Source organism: Gambusia affinis, linkage group LG19 (assembly GCF_019740435.1).
Source record: "Gambusia affinis linkage group LG19, SWU_Gaff_1.0, whole genome shotgun sequence".
Taxonomy (NCBI): domain Eukaryota; kingdom Metazoa; phylum Chordata; class Actinopteri; order Cyprinodontiformes; family Poeciliidae; genus Gambusia; species Gambusia affinis.
The window spans coordinates 10707405-10727787 of record NC_057886.1 but is presented as its reverse complement, the minus strand read 5'-3'; the positions used below and the strand labels follow the sequence as shown (position 1 = coordinate 10727787).

Here is a 20383-nt window from a genome sequence, read left to right as displayed (position 1 = left end):
CCCACACTCTTCTCAATTCCTGAACCACTTTTACAGCTCCACACCACATTCCACCCTCCCGCGTTAGCTCCTCGACCCGAGCATCAGCCATGGGAGCATATTTTCCCCAGTTGGTCTCCCCACTTAGCAGGGACCTCTCACTTCTTTTGTCGTCCGCGTAAAGCCTAAAAATAAATCTATGCTATGCTTTTCCCACCTGCTGCTCTTGGTTGTGGAGAAGGGGCATCACACATGGAGACTGTTGTTTATACTGTTTTGTTAGGGACAACAGAGTAAATGGGTTTGAATATGAATGTATAATCTCCACCCTGTCAACTTTTTCTGTTATTGTGTCTTTATAATAATTGCTGTCAGTTGTCTTTTTTGACTTTAATCCCCATTACTCCCCATTACTCTTTCCTGTCGAGTACAGTTTTTAGGTAAGCTCTGAAGGAAATTGTATTTAGTCTGACGAAAGGGTCTAAATACTAATACATGTAAAAAAGAAAAACTGATTTCTTTAATTTTAGGAACCCCTACTTGGTGTCGGTCTATGAAATAAATCACATTCAACTTTCAGTTTGCAATAAAACGTGAAACAGTTCAGGCGGGCTTGAATACTTTTTGCAAGGCCTCCTCTTGAAAGTTTATCGACTTCCTCTCAAGAATAGAAAAGAAAAGAAAGGATAGGAATGCACCAGCCCACGGCCGTTAGGGAACAGGTGATATTTCTAGCGCGTTATCTGTGTTTAGATAAACTTGACAAGAAGGATCATCAGTCTGGCTCTCTGATTGGCTGCTCAGAGCTGAACTTCAGCCATCCAAGAGGTATAGAAAGAGAGCGCAAACAGGGGGAAAGTTCCACATTTTGCAAGAGCTTTATTTGACTACTGGATTCTAAGAACATACTGTGCTATTGTAAATTACATAGGGGCATTATTTATGGCTGCAGTATCAAAGCTCTGAGCTAAATGAAAAGAAGATGACTGAGAGAAGAAGGAAAGTTTATAGTTTGCAACATGGAGCGTTGTCAACTTGAAGTATGTCAACTTTTACGGTATTGTAAAAAAAAACCCCAACACATTCACACACATATTTGCAGGGAGAATAAAAGACAGTGTGTGCTGTATTCTGCCTCTGGGTTGAGGTCAGTGGACGCCAAAACGCTCAAGAATGTGATTGGATAATGTGCCATGGATGCATGGAAATCACAGCCGACACAAAAACTAAACCTGTGGACTCATTTGTGAAAACAAATCCAGACATATCTGCAACTTAAAGGCCTTTTTTTTACTACGCTGGATTACCAGCCAAGTAGCTGCGGGAATGCAAACCAGTCACAGACCTCGGAAGCGATGAACACCAGTTTAATCATCTGTTTGCTTTCTCAAAATGAAAGCACTGCCACGCTGCTTGTGTAATCTGAAAACGTAAAAGAAGTGATAAAACTTTCTTTCCCTTTAGGGAAGCCAAATAATGCAAACTTTTACCGCCTAATGAGGCCGCCACTCTGAGTGTGTTGGCGTCAGACAATAAATAGGCGGCTTAGCAAGTTAATCCAAGGTGTGCACAAACTGGGTGTGGCCCTGCGCGTTTCCTCTTCCCCCACCCATGTGATAGTTGCTCTTCGGAGAGGGTATGTGCCTGCACTCCTGTCCTTTTGGATCCCCAGTTTCCCTTCGCTTTGGTCCTCCATTTCTCTTTCCCACACATTTTAACTGGAATCTTGTCTTTTTCTCATTTTTCCCTATTTATTTTCCTCTTAATCTGAACTAATTATGCATCCCATTGCCTTCTCTGAGTGTTTCGTTTTCGACCTACTTGCCCTGTCTCTGTGCATGTAGCTGTCCTTATTTGGCTTCTCTTTGACTGAGTGGGGAGTGAGTATGAATGCGACTGTGTGTGTGTGTTTCCTCCTGACTGTGACTCACCGCTCGTCTGACTCACAAGCGCTAACAAAAACACAGTTGCCTTGGAGACGCACCCCTTCGCCCCCTGCCACCATTTTTTTGCCTTTCCCCTCCCTGTCAGCCTCTGGTTTCCCTCCCTCTCTCTCTCTCTTTCTCTCTCTCTCTGTCTCACTCTCTCTCTCTCTCTCTCTCTCCCGCTCTCTCCTCGCAGGCATCCCAGGCAGCCCTGGCACTAGTAAATAGATGCCACTCTTGAGGAGGATTAAGGTGCTGAAGTGCGTGTGTGTGTGTGATACTGTGAAGGATCAAAAGATGCAGGAGAAATCAACAAACATAATCACAATGAGTCCCAAAAGTTATAGCCCTTAAAAACTAGTACAGACTACTTAAATGAAAGTTTGGGAGGACGAAAAAGGGCAGAAAACCTAGGGTTTAAGGCGAGCAATCATCTATCATCAATAGGAAGTTAGAACTGCGTGCAACAACCGAGGCAGGCTAAACAGAAAGTGCCCACCTGTGGCTCTATTCTCTGCCTCTGTTCTCTTGCTTTTACTGCTCTGAAATTGCAGACTGCTTTGAACTGGGGCTGTCCTTTGATGTGCTGGCGTCATGGCTCGGCCTCGCCATAACCTCCAGGGAGGTTGACAATGTGGCCACGTGTGGAGTTGCATTTTGAGCAAGCTCAGGTAGGGCCCTATGTAACCACAGCCTCATGCTAGAAAGGTTTGTCCCACTTCCTGGATTTGAAACGCTGATGTGCCTCCTAGTGGACGAACAGTAGCTTATTTAGCTGTTGTAATGTGTGTTATTATAGAAAATTAAGCACTAAAAGGTAATAAATGTGTTGACTCTGGCTGAGCTACAGATTATAGGCACAATTTAGATAAGAGCTTAAGAAATATACATCTAGTAGCATTTTCTTCACCAATCATCTCTGGGCAAATTTTGAATCATCATCATCTTTTTGTCAAGTTGTAATTGTAAATAATTGTTCCTAATACCTCATCCGGTTAAATAAAAGTTAAATGTGTGTGTGTGTATATATATATATATATATATATATATATATATATATATATATATATATATATATATATATATATATATATATATATATATATATATATATATATATATATATATATATATATATATATATATATATATATATATATATATATATATGCTTTGAAATAAGTAATGTGCATCAATACTTTTTGTGCTTCCTAAAATATTTCAAAGCTTTTATTTGAACTGATTTTTTACCTGTTTACAGTCTGTTACCAAAATATATATATATATTTTTTTTAACTTAATTTGACCTATGAATAAATCATGAACACAAATTCTTATATTTAATAGAGGAAGAATTTGGTCTTTGCTGGAATTTTGTTTATTATTTTGTAATAAAATGGCTTTCAGCTACTTTTCATTCGCTGCAGATATCTTCATTAGGCTGACCATTGATGCTTTTGTCCTCAATTTCCTCTATTTTGTAGCAAATGCAACACAATATGCTGCTGTGGACAAAAATACAAAAATGCCAATTTAAATTAGAAGTCTGATGCACCTTCAAAAGTCTGAAAGCCACTGTGAAAATGTCTTGCTTTTTGTCACACACACACACACACACGCACACACCTACATGCCCACGCACACACAAAACAAACAACAAAAATGCTTACATTTTGTAATGGAATAACAACAAAAATTGTTATTCCATTAGAAGGATCATGGTGATGCCCTAGCAACATGTCCAGGGTCTACGTGACCTCTGACTCAGTCACCGCAGGAGACATGCATCAGCTCCCCTCAGCTCTGCTTTGCATCCTGACAGCTAGTGTTGCCCTCTTTGGTTGAAATAAGTTCAGTAAGATGGTTCTTGTGGCCATCTTGCCAGCCTTTAAAAGTCAGAAGAAAGTTTCCATGCTCCTCACTGTAAGCTTTGAAATGATTGAGGAGTTTCATTTAAGTACGTATAGGTACAGCCTGTTTCAAGTCATCTTGCAGGATCCCAAATTAGGACACGTCCACCTCCATGCTTGGACATGTCCTGATGTGTCATGACAACATGCTTCACAGTTGTCATGAGGTTAATTTCCAGGAATCTTTTATTCTGCAGCACATGGAACCGCCGGCTTCAGTTTCAGAAGGGCACTTTTTGTATAGGGGTAAAAGGCAGGTGTTCTAGCACCCCCTAGTGTCCCTGCCTATAGGTTGTACGGCCCAAGACTTATTGGGAGTGTAAGATGCTTTTAGTAGTAAATCGTTAACTTAGGACTGGTAAAGAAAAAATCTATAATATTTTAGCAAAAAATAAGCTACAGTAAATAGTCATTTACCATTTAAAGTAAGAGAAATACATACATTTATGTTATACTTAATAAATACTGTAGGCCTCTGCATAAAACCTGAGCTGATACCTGAGAAATACTGGACTAAACTGCAACAAAATCCAGAAACTATGAAATTTTTTTAATCTATCCAAAAGGTTTTTAAACAACTTGAGTGAAAGCATTGTGTATTTCAACAGCACTAAAGCATTGTGTATTTCAGAGTGTCCAAAATCAGAGAAGACAAAGATCACAGCCTTCTCTTTGCATTCAATAAAGACACACACACAAACCACTGCAAGCTCTCTCACATGGCCACAAACCCACTTCTGACCCCAGTGTAACCCCTGTGTGTCCTCACAGCAGCTGGCTAGTGGAAGAATTGTGAGAACAGGCCGAACCTGAAACTGTACGCCAACATAATCCTCACTGAGAGGGAGACATAAAAGGGGGGCTGAGAGGAAATGGGAGCAAACGAGGGACAGTGGAACAAAAAAAATAAAAAGTCCAATAGAGGAGAAATGAGGGATGGAAAATCCCAAATCCTGCAATCTCCTTGTGAAAGGTGAATGAATGCACCGTTTTGGTAAATTCAAAAGAAGCCTTTGTTTCAGTTTATTGAAAAAATGCAACCTGACACATATGTACATCTGTAGCACAGATTGCTTTCCAGACTCTGTCAGAGTATAGAGCTAATGCTAATTACCCTAATGCATTACATGTTTACCTTTTCCACATACAAGCATGTGTATGACAGCTGTTCCTATATGCATAGTAATCCTCTGTAATGTCTGTGGCTCCCAGTGTCTTTCCTGAAACACCTCTGACCTCACTGTGAGCTTCTCCAGCTCTCCCTGACCAACTCGCTGCCATGTTGTATCTGAGCTGATACTAGAAGAAAATCAGTATCTGTTAAACTTTAACCTCTGTCCAGAGACTTTATTTATTTACAGAAATGAAATATTCGACCTCACGATAAAGGCTAATTAGCTTAAAGACTTGCGAGATAAGAGTAAGCTTGTTTATAAGACCTGCTATGTTCCAGTCTATCAGCTACTGATAGAAATCATTCAATCTGCTCTGATTAAACTGGTCTCATACTGAAATATTCACTTTTTTCTGTTTAATAAACATCAAATCTGAAAGGGTGCACTTTTTTGGTCGGCAAAGACATCACACAATGCCTTTGGGTTTAGTAAAGATTAGACAAAGTAAAGGTTTTGATACACCTACAGGGCCAATCTTCTAATTCTTGTAAATAATTAGCAAGTCAAAAATCAAAGAAAGACAGAAATCTGTCTCGACCAGTAAAAATCTGATTGATCCCTCACTATTCATAACAGTTTTTTATTGCTATTAAACTTCACATCACATTAGAATTTTTGCAAACAGGTGTGAAAAGCCTCAAAATAAATTTCACTCAATTGTAACAGCAAAATCTCACACTGAAATATTCTGAAAACCGACAATACCCTAGTGGCAAACTTGCAAGTGCCCCTGCTTTCAATATTCGGTGCTATTTGCCAGTTGGAAAGCACCAATTGCTTTTCTGCTGCAACTTTTCACAAAGTTTGAAGATACACAGTTCACAGTTTATGTCTGTAAACTGAATTGGCAAAGAAAGGGTTGACTTTGTGTCTAGTAAACCATTTCTGAGTTGACTTCTTTTAGAAAATTGTCTTGCTGAAAAAGCCTGAGGTGCCCCTCCAGCCCAGAAATGAGTAACTGTGTTATGACATATTTACACATAGCAATGAAACAGAAACTCATTCACTGTAAATTGAACCTCATAAACCTCTAATAAACGTTCAAATTTACTTTAAGGCTTTTCCCACATGTTGTAAAACGAGACTACACTCCTAATGTACTACTACAGTCTAAAACTTTCCAGATATTTTAGTAATGAAGGAAAAGGTGTAGCCTTCACAATAGCATCTGCTTCATAAGTCTAATAATATAAAAGAAAAATAATAACAATTAATACTGAATTATTTGTAGAATGCTACTTGGCCAGCAGTTAAATGTTGCCTCCACTAGTTCTTTGACAAACAAACAAACAAAACATGTTTGAACTCATAAAACAACCTTCACATTAAATCATTTTAATTTAAGTTTCTCTGATTATGCCAATCTCTCGCTACACAGCCCTTCTATGAACCTAGAGCTCCTTCCTGTTCTTCCCTTAGTGGTCACTCCCTTTGTCTTCAGATAAGGACCTATTGGTGATTAGCGCAGGAAGAAGTTCTTTGAATTATTTTATGTTTCACAAGCAGGCGTACATTAATGACAATGATAATTAATGATGATATACTTGATGTAAAAATACATGTAAGACAGAAACAGCGTTCTTTTCTTGGTTGTACATTGTCTGCGTGGGATGGAGGTGCAGAGTCTTTCACAGTGATTCTTCTGCCTGCTTCAGGCGTCCCCAGGCTGATTTGAAAAAATATAAACTTCCACAAAGTCCACCATCATTCATGTCACAGTGTCCAGTAACCTCTTTAGAAGGCTTTCCATAACAGGATGCTGCTTATTTATTTTTGTTTATGGTTTTTAAATATAAAAATAGCTGCTATGTCGAGTCTCTCAGAGGAGGAGGGTGAATCAAATAGTTGATGAAGAGAAAAAGTGTTGAGAAAAGAGAACATGTGTCCCTCGCGTGTCGGGTTTATTCTCATCTGAGTATAGAAAGATCTTCTTTTTCAGAGAAGTTTGATTTTTAGGAAATGCCTTTCACAAAGTCTATTCTTAGAAATTACTGAACAGCTCGTATTTCTTCATCCAGTCCATCTGTGGCGCCTTCTTCTTCTCCTTGGCATGGAGTTTCATCTTTTCCTCTGCCGCCGTGGCAGCGAGTCTCAGACCAATCTCAGCGAAAGGGTCCATGAGCTGGCTGCCATCGTCCTCTGCCAGCTAGGCGTCAGAGAAAATGAAATGAAAATGAAAGACCGTGAGGGTTTAGGATTCAGACTCTTTAGCGTACAGCCCGTATGAACGTCCACACCGACCTGCGTACTGTTCCCTTGGCTGCTGAGGTCAGAGCGCGTCGACCTGAAGGACTGCGTGGTGGAGCTGCCGTTGACCTGAGGGCTGGGCGATCCGTTGGATATGGAAGGACCCTCATAATCTAGGAAGAATTGCAGAACAATGTTCCTTGTTTATTTTTTTAGTCTTTTAATGTTTGATAACTTGACATAAATTTTTGCAACTCAAGATTTCGAATACGTTCAGCTCTCGGGCTTTCCCACCTTTGACGTGGCTGATCGTGGGGATCACTCCTCTTCTCTTGAAGTCTTCGTCCGTTTCTGGATCCACCACCAGCAGCCAGGTCTCGTCTCCCCCTTTCTTTATGAAGGCCACTACCTCTGTATGCCTCATGCCCTCGATGTTCACGCCGTTCACCTAAACAGAAACGGGAAAAGGGGAGATTATCTTCCGTGTGAACGTTAAGCAAAGTAAGAAAAGTTTTGCTTCACCTCATTTTATTCCAGTACAACCAGAAACTTTTATTTGTATTTTCGGAATGTTCTGAATAATTGTGACGTGACCGGAAAAGAACACAGTGTTCAAGACGTTTTACAAAGAAAAACCTGAAAATTATGGTGTGCTTTTTCACCTCAGCAAAATCCTGCACAACCAAGTATCTTCAGAAGTTGCCAAAATAAATACGAGAAAGTTTCCACCTTTTGTGGATTAGATCTCAGTATGAAGCCAGCTGTTATGTGAAAGCCTCAGAGGTTTGTTGACGACCTTTAGAGAACGAACTGCATCATTAAGACCAAAGGACACAAGACATGGCCATCCATCTAAGCTGAGATGCAAGGAGAGAATTAATCAGATATGCAGCCAGAAGGCTGGGAAAAATACCCATTTGCTGTTTGACTCGAGTAAATATGAGAAAGAAGATCCTCAGTTTAAAGCAGCCCAAAATTTCAGGAAGCAGCACATCACCCTCAACACACTATCCCATATTCAGCAAGGACAGAAAACCTAATACAGGCAACAAAAGACTTGAGACCAGAGCACCAGAACGGCTCAGATTAAATCCAGACCTAAATCCAATTGAGAATCTGTGACATGACTAGAGTATTAACTGATGTTTACAGATTCTCTCATTTCAGTCTGACTGAACTTCAGCTGTTTAGCAGAGAACAATGGGTAAAAGTTTAATTCTGTAGATGTGCAAAGCTGTGAGAATCTTGTCAATTACACAAAAACCTAGAAATGACTCAAAGGAACTGAATGCAAGTCTCTGCTTTTAAAAACAAAACAGAAAACTATGTATTAGTTCAGATTTATTTATTTAAACTATGAAATGCTTTCTGCTGGCCTATAACATAAAAAAATCCAATGCAATTCACTGTAGTTTCTGTTTGGAAGGGACCGCAGTCATTGGGTGCATGTACTTCGTAATTGATCCACAAGAGGGAGCCATGTTACAACACAGCAATTGCTTATAAAATAATTTTTTTCCCCCAAGGAGCATGCACACCGTCTGGACACTTTTCTCAAACTCTTTGCTTTTAGATTTTACTGAATTACAACAGAACTGGTTTTCAGCACTGTTGAAGGAGTGCATGCAGATGCAGATGTGGCTGCAGTTTGAATATAAAAGATGAAATGCACAGAAAAAAACACAGTTATCTCCCTGACCTCTGCACCTTGCTGGTGAAGGCACCATGTTTTTTGCACCTGCTCTTATCTGGACACTGCGTTTCAGTAGCTCTGTCTAGACCATTGTGGGTGCTCAGCAGGCTGCGTCGCAACACAGCAAGTTTGTGTTGTTGGTAGGCTATCAATATTTGATGGCTCTCCGGAGCTCTGGCTTTGGCTCAGGTGTCAGGTGTCTCTTTGCTGATGGGGAATTTGTTTAAAATTCACTGCTTTTGGTGGGGGGAGAAGAGGATGTAGAAGGAGAATAAAATGTAGCATTTTCTTTAAGACAGAGGGGGAGACTTAAAGACATTAAGTCTACTTTATGAGAGACTGCATGGGTTGTTCAGCAGACACATGAAGAAGCAAAGTAAAAGGAAACTAGAGCGAAAGAGGAAAACTCTGGGCAACAAATGAAATAGAAGAATGTCAACAGATGGAAAATGTGAACGACTCCTCCTCTCATCCGTGCATCTGTTTTATCCAGGACTCCTTCTAGGCAGGCCTTTAGTCACCCGGTGAAACAGACAGACAGGTCAGTACAGAGAGAACAAACATCTCTGTATTGGGCCGACAACAACAGGTGTTGTGTTGTGCTTCACAGACTTCGTTAGTGGTCCAACCCTCACTGGACAATGCATCGTTCTCTTCCCGCTCGGTTAATTAATACATGGTGTAGGAACCGTGCACAAGCCTATTTCCCATGGGATCAGTCTTCAGGAAACCTCTTAATACTCAGTGTGTGTGTGCGTGTGCATGTGTGTGTATGACTTCACAGAGTTTGAATCCTGAAGGTACTTTTCTCCTTTTTGATGCGGCGATCAAAACCAGAACTTTCCAACAGATCAGCACATCTGCAGACATGACACATGAGACGAGAGTGGCTTTTGACCATTTGGCATCTGTGTTAGCTTCACAAAGGAACAAAGAACACAACATACAAGCTATGAGAAAGATCAGTGTTCAATAAGCTATCATACACAGCGACACTTCTAAGCAAATTTATGTTAAATGGTCACCCATTTCCTTTCCCTATAAATGTGTATAAATTGAAAGAAAACCCTGTAGCGTGTCTTTTTTCAGTTTTTTTTGTCGAAAACTATGAAAAAAGGCTTCTACGTTTGCAGAATCCTTAAAAATAAATATTCTACATAAAAATGTAGTAAGCAGAATTAAAATAAAAATGTGAAATGATAGAAGCAAGGACTATTTGTTGGGCTTCACCATCTGATGACAACTGTAAATGTCTCAGAGGCTGAGGCTAAAATTAACCCCAGAAAGTGAGAAAGAGAACCGATTATAATGCAGATGTAAGATCCTAGTTATGTTCTACCATGACTAAATCCAAACTAAACCAGTCAGAGAGCAGCAGATTCATGTGACGTTGGACATCAAGCTCAAGTCCTTGTCGGTTCCGAGCACGCTCTGTTGGACCCGGCTACAGCAGAGAGCGATGAGGCGTTCACTGGCGTCAGGGCTTCTGCCAAACATCGGCAGAAAGCTGAGCTGTCACGGTGGCCTTTACAGCACTCGTTGCTGACACAACTCCAGTGTAATGGGGCGTGGGGAGAGAAAAAGAGGGTGAACGGCTGACAGGGAAAGCTCTTCATGGTCGTTCAGCTCTCTAACAAGCTGCTGACAGGTAACACAGGCAATTCTCCAGGTGCACAGTCAGAGACGACTCCAATTATCACAGCATGTACACACATAAACACACCATGCAACAGACCCGATCGTCAGATCAGATTTTAAACACATCATGATGAAGGTGTTAAACATTCTGTTATCTAAAAATAAAAATGCTCTGTATTCCGTAATTAGGAAATGAGCACAGTTAACACTAATACAACTCCAATAAGCATAACTCTACTATGGGTAGCAACTAAAGTACACATTATTTCAGGCCAGGATTGAAGAGAAATACAGCAGTAAACGTTTCTGTGATATATGTGTCACCACAGGACTCTTTGGCCTGGGGGTTGCTGCACCTGGGCTTCACTGATGACCCTTCTCCTTTAAGAGCGTTTGGCTGCTTTGAGGTTTCCATTTATCTACCTGTGGCTTTTGCGTTCTTCCCGAGCCGAGTCCTCCTATTCTTTGCTGTTCTTAGGAGCTAAGGGTGGAAGGCCTTCCACTGTTCTCGCCACTCTAGTAACTTTGTTTTAGCTCCATAACTTTGCACCTCCAGGTCACAGATTTGCACACATACACCCACCCAATGCAAGCCATCCTATTTCTACATGTACGCTCAACCAACCAACCAACCAACCAACCAACCATACACACACTCACATACAGTAGTATGTCTTTCTGTCTTCACTTGGACTTTGCATTGACTCCATTCAGTTTTTCATTCATTTCTATAGCCTTACCCCAACCCTCACCCTAAACCTAGCCATTATTAAGACATGCCTAACCCGTATCCTTACCTAAACTCAGTTCACACCTTAGTCCTAAACCTATCTTTTAACCCAAAAACACCTCTACTTTTGAAAAGACCCAGGCTTTGGGTCTCACAAAGAGCCATGGATCAGAGCCTAAATGGTAAACAGTAAACAGTTTGTAAATATTATTAATTTCAGCTGTAGTTTCAAAATGGAGGATTAGGTCACAGATATTCTTTTGTACCTGCAGAGAGAAATTTGTGAGAGAAAAGCACCAGAAATGACGTAAACACAAATCTGAGCAGTCAGCATACTGACAGACTGATCATTGCTCAAACATTCACGGTGCACATGGGGAGTCTCTGTGTTGCCTCAACCTGCTGAAAAAGTTGCAAACCTAAGTTAACATGGGGACCAGTGTGCATTATGGAAAGAGAACAAAGCTGTATGGGCTGTTTTTAATGCATCTTACTTTAGTAATTTACTTTATTACTTTAGCAATGCTGGGTAATTCCATTCCACAACAGATTCATGCGCTGTTTTCAAAAGCACACAAAGTTCAGACATACTCAGTGATGCACGACAACTTTCAGAGAATGACTGGGCTTATGAAAGCCACTGAGCCCCGGCAAGCTGAGGATCTATGAGGTCTGCTCTTTACAAGGTCAATCATGAATTATTGATCTTGTAACTTCCCAGACATTCAAGAACTGAATTTGTTGTGGAGCTTGTGTTTAGAGTCTTCTCAACATTAAGCAATTGGTCATAACTTGTTGCACCATATTTTATTTCTAAATGGAAACATGGCAGAGAAGTGGACATTTGTTGCCATTGGTGACCTGCTACAGGATGTTCCCACAGATTTTCTCCAGCTAGCTAATGTTCAAGTGAAGCCGCACAGCTTAAACCTCCTCTGATTCCAACAAGTATATTAATATGAGTAATAGATCGTCTCAAGAATTACAGTTTTGCTGCACAGATTATTTCAGTTAAACACACGGCATGGCATCAGAAGGCGTTTTAATCTGAGAAACGGCCATCAGATCGGATAACAAGCCGCTTTACAGGAGAAAAATTCATCAGAAATAATCAGTAAAAGACAAAAACTTATCTGCATGTTTACCCACATAGACAGTGAATTAAATGTATTTTTTATTTTTTTTTGCACTTTACTTTTAGAGCATGTCAGTATCATGTGTGTGTGTGTTGCTCTCCTGTGTGATCTTGGATCCCAATATGTGGCCCGGGAAGCCAAAGGCCGTGGGAATGAAGGGTGTGTTTACTCCGAATATGTTTACGCTCAGATGGGAAAGTGATCAGGTTTCACAGATTTTTGCAATTACAGTTCCTATTCTTTTGCAAATTTAAATGTTTTATGACCGCATAGTTGCCTGTGTGACATAAACATAAGAGACATCACTCTCCTCCAGCGTATTTCATCATCATCTTTCTTTTTCTAAATTAAGCTATTCAGCCTTTTCGACACAGGTACAACTAAGTGATCTATTTTCTGTTTCTAAACAAATGACAGACAGAAATCTTTCACTTTTAGAATAAGTATCTTTTGTCTAACATGGAAAGCGAGTGCAACAACGTCCTTGTGAAAAGTTATTTATCTACAGGAGGTAGAATGAAAAGTTCTGTGCAAATTAATACCACATGCAAAAACTAGGAGTGCAAGCGCACAGAGGAAAGCATCGCTTCAGAGAGGTGAGGGACCGCAGTTGTCTCATGGGATTATCTCCCACAGTCTAACAATTATCCTATTTTACAGCACAAACCAGTTAAACTCAGAGTCATTAACAAGTAATTATCCTGTTATCTATGGTTTCCCGTCAGTCAAGAGCATTTGTTCTCACAATTCTCGCAGAGTGTGTTTTGTTCGACATCTTTCTCTCAGCATATCATCTCTGGTGTGGGGGATCTTTTTCACTTTCACACACAACACACCCTTCCTGTAAGGACACTTACAAGTAATGTAATAAATCAAAAACTAAATCTGGTTCCACATTGAAAAGTTGAGCTCTGAAGAAGCTATTGACAGTGCTTTGCAGAAGTATTTGCAGCCCCAGAACTTTTCTTCATTTGGTCACTTTACAACGTCTATCTTTAATGTATTTTATGCGTATCGCATGAGATTAAACAAATAGTTGAGAAGAAAAACTATTACAAACAGTCAGCCAGGTCAGGGGCCAAGTTTTGGAAAACTCTGAAGCAGAGTTATGTAATAAAACATTAAGAAGAACAATAAGAAGAAGACGGCAGCCTGCAGGAGCTACACAGATCCACAGTTCGGGTAGGAGAATATGTCAACAGGACTATTATGAGTTGTGAGCTCTACACTGCAGAGAGAGGCAAGAAAAAAGTCCTGTTTGCAGCTTACCACAAAAGACCATAACTGAACTTTATGATCTATAAGCAAAATGCTGAAGACTAACAGTGGTGAATGTCATGATGAATTATTCTGTGAGGACGATTTTCTTCAGGGAAAAAGCTACAAAAGCCTCGAAGCAGAGGTTTGCCTTCCAGCAGGACAAACATAAGCCAAGAGATGGAATAGCTTAGATGAAAACCATATTCTGCCCAAATCCATTTCAGAATCCGTAGCGACTTTAAAATTTACATTTTGCAGAATCTGACTAAAACGGAGGAGACACACCCCATATGACTAACAGTGCTAGTGAAAGGTGGTTGAGTCAGTGGAGCTAAATACACAACATACAGATTTTTTTATTTTTTTATTTGAGAACTATGCATTGTTTTCTTTTAACTTCACCATCATGAATTGCTTTGTAATACTTATTGTTAACACCTATGGTGTCTGATAAAGAGATATCTCACTATAATTCCTCTGTCAAAACTTTCAATGTTGTTTCTTTCCTTCGTGTGTGAACAAACATGAGTAAATAGCAGCTGGAAAGCGTTACATGCCACTGACACCATCAGTGGCATGCAATTCTAATAATTCATTCATATTGATACTGCAGCGCACTTCAAGCTTCTCCCTCCTACCTCAACTAGTCTGTCTTGTGGTCGCAGTCCGGCACGCTCGGCAGGCGATCCCGGGTCCAGGGAGCGGATGTACTGACCGGGCCGTGACCGGTCACTGTGCAGGTTGAATCCGTAGCCCCCCGCTGATCGAGTCAGGTGACACAGACGTGGCGCGAGCTCAGACGGGTCGACCTGGTGGGGGGACTGGTCCTGAGGCTGAGACTGAATCTCCACTTCTGTTGAGGCCTCCTGGAAGAAATGTTTGAGATTAAATCAGTTTCCCATGGCGATCAACGCATAAAAAAAAAAAAAAAAAAGCTATAAAACATTGATGGCTGAATCCGTGGCTGTATGCATAATAATCACTTTCTAGGTGTATTTAGCTGTGCAGTTAGACCGAAATCCATCAGAATGTTTTTACCATTCCTGCCTCTCTGAGGGAGGCTTTTACATCTGTAACTTTAATATGTCACTCAGCTAATACAACCATGTTGACTCACAGCAAAACCACGGCGGAGCCACAGTTAAAAAGCTACGGAGCCAGCCTCTCTGTGGTAAACATGCTCTGAATCAGCGAGAAAGTGGTTAGGAGAAAACATACAACAGAGGTATTTGCAAACAAATTTACTTTTTCCTTACCTAGACATTAAATGAAGTTTAAGGGAAACATTGCTAGAAAAATAATGCCGCTTGCAAGATGTTGTTGTTCCTCTGGAGTAGAGGTGAGTGATACACACTTAAAAGTTCCATCACTATATTTTGTGTGATAATGATTGAAGTTGATATAAGGACTATTAATTAATTAATTAATTAATTAATTAATTAATTATTTTGTGCGTAACTATGGCTGCATTACACAACAATCACAGCCACACAAACAGAATCTTCTCTTTAAAAACATAATACTCTTGTTGAGGACACCAGTCACATAAAGAAGTGTGATTTGTATCACTAAACTGCACATATTTCCAAATGTATGTTTGTGGATACTTTCATTGGAAATTACGTGGAAAAAATAGTAACACTATCAATTTGACAATACAGACAGTTGAAATTTATTGTTACAATAAATATATGTAATTTTTTATATTATGATAAGAAATGTCTCACAATAAATAATTAAAAATTATGATATATGCCAACTCCTACCCTGGAGTATAAAAACTTGTCATGTATATGTTACAGTATTTTTAATAGTCATGTACCAAGTTCTTCTAAGGGTTTACTTTAAAGAAAGTCATTTTTGACAATGGATTAATGCCTTTAATGTTTAATTAGTGCAATTTTTGTAAAAAGAAGGTTCAAATCCAAGTAAGCAATGCCTGTGGTGATTTTCAGCTAACAAAATAAGCAAAAATGAATGAATTTGGACTGAGTTCTTCGCATTTTAACATGAAATAATCAATTTTTACCAAATGATATTATTTTTTTATTTGCTTTTGTAACTATGTAGAGACTATTTCATGCAAGATGTCCACTTAGCTACTGGGTTTTATGAAAGTTTTTTTTTTTTCACAAAGTGTGGAACTTTCCATTTGCAGCATATTGCTACCAGCTCTGCCAGCTTGGGTGACGACATTTACAGAGTCGGATTAATTGTGCCTGAAGCTCTTCGTCATGATCATGCTGATTTACCACCTACACAGCCGGGGATGAAATGTGGTGTGAGGGGAGGGGGGGGCCACAGTCTGAGGGCCGGCTCTGCAACCTCTGCTCATATTAACACAGAGGTGCGACACACACATTCCTGTAACACTTCACATAAACAGGACAGCACAGATGAAGTGTGCAAATGACATTACGTTTTTTATTTTTTTAGGAGCATATGTGAAGCTTGCTCTGGAGTACAGCTTGTGAAGGCTAAAAATATGTATGTAGGCAGACTGAGAGAAAAAAAACAAAGACGAAAGTAGAGGAACATGCTAACAAGAGAGATAGTGGGTGTTCAGTCAATCATCAATGACTTTACTTTGGCAAAATCTCGTTGCACTTCCAAAAATAATTGAGCTACCACCACTATAGTTCTTCACTACAGAAAAGACATTCAGAAACATTCTAATTTGTTTCAGGCATCAAATACTTTTGGGAAGCAGGGATCTGGGAAGACTGCCCTGAAATGGAGGAAGACAACAGAAAAATCCAAATCAATTATTCTCCCATGAGTCCCTGCACATCCTCTGTTTCCTGGCTGCAGCAGAAGTGCTCGGGTTGGGCTATAAGGACAAAAAAATAGACATTTTTTTTCTCCCCCCAAAATCAAATGTATAAGTATTCTGGGATCTGGTTGATGGAGGAAAAAAAACCCCCACAGAAAACGAGTGAGAGCGGGAAGCCAATAAGCAAGAAAGTAGAGAGAGTCGAGTGTGTGGGAGGGTTGGAAAATTAGATGCAGCGAGAGGGTTGAGAATGAGAGTTGAAGAAATGAAAAGATCACGCAGAGGCCAAAGAAAGACAGCTGACAAATAAACAGATAAGCAGAGAGAGAGAGAGAGAAAGGGAGAGAGAGAGAGAGAGATGGTTTACAAAGAGAAGTGAAGATGGCCGAGGTTTCCAGTAAGACACGCTCGTGAGGAAAAGTGGAGCTCTAATGTAAACACTGAGAGCAACACAGCTGGGAGTCATTATGTGGGGAGACGTGAGTGTCTGCCAGTTTAACCTCTGACTGCCTTTCAATGCTGAGCTGAACCCCACTAATCTCCCCTGTGGGGCCTGTGCCATCTCACAGACTCTGAGCTTGTCACAGTGTGAGGTTACACTTCACTTTTGTTGTTTTTCTTCTATTGTCGGCTTGATCTCCACAAAATCAGCTCAGGTGGAGACCTGATTGCCCCTGACATGCAGTGCTGTGCAGAAGTATTTGCTCCATTGCAGATTTCTGACTTTGCTTGTGGTCACATATTCAGTGATTTAGCGCATTAACCAAACATTTGGTGCAGTTTCACTAGCCACAGACCTGGGGAATTGAAATATCACTTAAATAGAACCCATCAGACTACACGAAGCAGGCCAAAAGATAGCCATACCAACAAGGACGTCGCAGAGGAACCCAGAACCACATTTAAAGTCTTGCATGTCTCACTTGCTTCAGGTACGGTTTGTGTTCATGATTGAACAATAGAGGTCCATCTTATATATGCCAAAAAAAAAATCATTTTGAAAAACCCAAACAATTTTAGGATAATATTTTGTTAAATAACGAGACAAAACTTGAGCTCTTTGGAAGTTGTATGTTCAGAAAAAGAACATCCCAGTAATAGTCAGGATGGTATGGGCTACTTTGATACTTTCAGACCTGGATAACTTGCCACAATTGATGGAATCAAAAGTTTATCCAGAAGTTCGAGACCTTAACATGTGGGCCATGCCATAGGACAATGATCTAAAATATCACCCAGCAAAATCTGGGTGATCCAAATGTAACAAAAATAACATTCTGAGTGGCCTACTGAAAGTCCGAGCTTGAAACCAATTATGATGCTTATTTTTATGACCTTAAAGATATTCTTTCTGCAGCTTAATTAAAACAGTTCTGTCAATAAAAGGGGGCTACAATTCTATTCCAGTGACACAAAAGACTCATTACTTAACATAAATGTTTGATATTCATTGTTGTCGTTTAAATGACAGTTTAAACTGGGCCAGGTTGGTTTGGAAACGTCATTTGAAAGCTGATTTTACATTTACTCAGGTTGTCTTTGTCCGACGTTAAAATTTGACTTGACGGTCTGAAACATTTAAAAACATGAAGAAAGCTGCAAAGAGGGAAATACTTTGTGTTGCAATTACGGTACACAAAACTGTGTTTGTCGAGAAAAAATAGATAAACAGTGAGACAGACAGTGATACTGATTTTGATGACTTAGAGCATCAACGAAAGAGACTGAAGTTACAGAAGAAGCTTATCTAAACAAGGAGAAGCGTTACGGAACGAGGCTGCTGTGTTTGTGCGAGCTCTGCCTGTTGAAAACTTGGTTGAAAACAGATTCTGGGAGAGAAATACTTTGACTACAGGAAGAAAAATGACATTTAAAGTTTTCCTCCTTTGTCAGCAATCCCTCGTGTCATGTGGGGAGAGCTTTCGGTTATCACCAGTGGACACTTTTCAAAACAAAGTCCCACATGGGAGGAGAGACAGCAGGAGCTGCTGGAAACAAAAAAAAAAACAAAAAAAAAACGACTGCACAGATCCAAACAAGCTCATATGGAACATCTGTCTGTGAATCCAGCTGCTTTGCTGTTAAGAAAACTACAGTATATGGAATATTTCCCGCCCACTATAAAACTAATGTTTTATTTCCAACAATATACACCTACGTGTGCTGACCCCAGTGTCCCTGCTGTGTCTCAGTGAGAGGATGTGCGGTCAATGGTAGTGCTGTCCATGAACTCCTCTGTGTCCTGCCACAATCAGCCTTTGTTTCCATAAATCGGAGGGAGAACATGTGGGGGAGACCACCACCGACATACAATGCCGTGTTTCATTTATATTGAATATCTTAAAATTGTAGACGGTATGTTTTTCTTTTATGCTAATTCGTTGACAACGTCCCTTCACCAGTTCGCAACCTCATTTCGTACCAACACATTGTCGTTCCGTCCCATCCTGCTGTCATTTTGTAAGCCGTATCCATGCAGTTGTATAATCTACCAGTTTGCTTTACATCATAAACTGAAGGTAAATCTCACTTTCTGACTGGACTGGATGAACTGAGCTGATTCAAATAAAATTAGCGTTAAATTGGAATCTAGGTCTTATGAAAAGAACAAAATCTGTCCTTGAAATGACACTTATTAATTAGTGCTTGCTTAGTAAATTAACTGATCTAAATTGAATGATAACTGCAAGCAGAAGCGTCACTAACCTTCTGCTTGCATGTGTTTACATGCACATCTTTGCAGCTCAGTGGAGCCGGTTTGAGGTTGAAATGTGAAATAAAGCAGAATAAGAACGCATTGCCCTAAATGCTTAATTTGTGTGTAGCTACAAATGCACACTGTGTATATTCCTCTTCCAGCTGCTGCTGGCAGTAGTATTGGCAGGTGATGAAACTGGATCTCAGCTTGTTGAATAATTGAGCGGTGGCCTGCAGTGATGGATAGATCGTGACCGCTGTTAACCCTTTCACAGCCAAGGATCGCTGGTTTAATGTTGGCTCACAATGCCAGGAAGTATGCTGGGGCATGCAAGAGTGTGTTCGAGAGTGTGGTATACTCACCTTTGATTTGATACAAAGAAACTTTCTTGTATGCGTGAGTATGTAGGGAAATGATTTCAACTTTACAACTAAACTTTCCCATGAACCAATCCATTTGTCTTTGAGTTTTGCGTCAAAGCGAAATGGCTTGCTAAAAGCCAGATGTAGCCAGTTTTGAAACAAAGATGATGATGTAAAAGAAAAGCTTATAATTCAGAGGTATAAAATGTGGCAACCAGACAAAGAAAGATTACAAGACCAAAAAACTGATTCCAAATTGGGACTCTACGACGTAAGGAAACGATGTAACTGTGATATTATTACTAAAAATTGGTATGTTGATAGGAATTACAGCTGACCTGTGTTTTTCCAGGCTAGTTGCCGTATTTCTCTACATCCCAATACTGGTCGATTGCTGTAGCATTACAGTCACGAAAAACAAACACCAAATGTAGGCAATGAAGGGAGAGATGTCATGATCTATAGGAGTTTGGACTTCTCAGTTTCATTTGTGATGTTGGTTTGTGATAACTTCTTTATTATCTACTTAAATTTTTCATTTAATTTAATTGTGTTAGTTGCCAATGGTACTTTTTATACTTTAAATGAGTTTTTATTGTTTTTGCATTGTTTAATGATTTTACTGTCATTCTGTAACACTTTCAGATTTACATGTAAAGTGCGTTATATGTAAAATCTTCTTATTAATATTCTTATTATTATCAATGCTTCTTATTTTTAAGCGTTTAATTTTATTTTTTTTTGAGACAATTGACACTTTTAAATAATAAGAACTGCTGTGCATTTCTTCTTCACATTGAATTTGTGCATTTATTTCTACCCTTACATGCTACTTCAGAAGTTGCTCAATGAGATGAAAAAAAGAGCAGATGTAACTAGTTCACAGTGGGTTAGAGAGACAGTAAGGGGAAGGAAAA

General features: G+C 39.8%; 1 protein-coding gene across 1 annotated transcript in view; it reads right to left on the bottom strand.

The window, feature by feature from the left end:
• Window positions 1-4802: 4802 nt before the first annotated feature.
• The window catches only part of LOC122822426 (Na(+)/H(+) exchange regulatory cofactor NHE-RF2), a 30096-nt gene continuing 14515 nt past the window's right edge, over window positions 4803-20383 (bottom strand). Inside the window, exons 3-6 of the mRNA XM_044101081.1 lie at window positions 14272-14499; window positions 7471-7624; window positions 7231-7349; window positions 4803-7135 (exon numbers count right to left, since the gene is read on the bottom strand). Of these exons, the coding sequence (XP_043957016.1) occupies window positions 6971-7135; window positions 7231-7349; window positions 7471-7624; window positions 14272-14499 (666 nt within the window). The 3' untranslated portion in view covers window positions 4803-6970. The remainder of the gene's footprint in view (window positions 7136-7230; window positions 7350-7470; window positions 7625-14271; window positions 14500-20383) is intronic.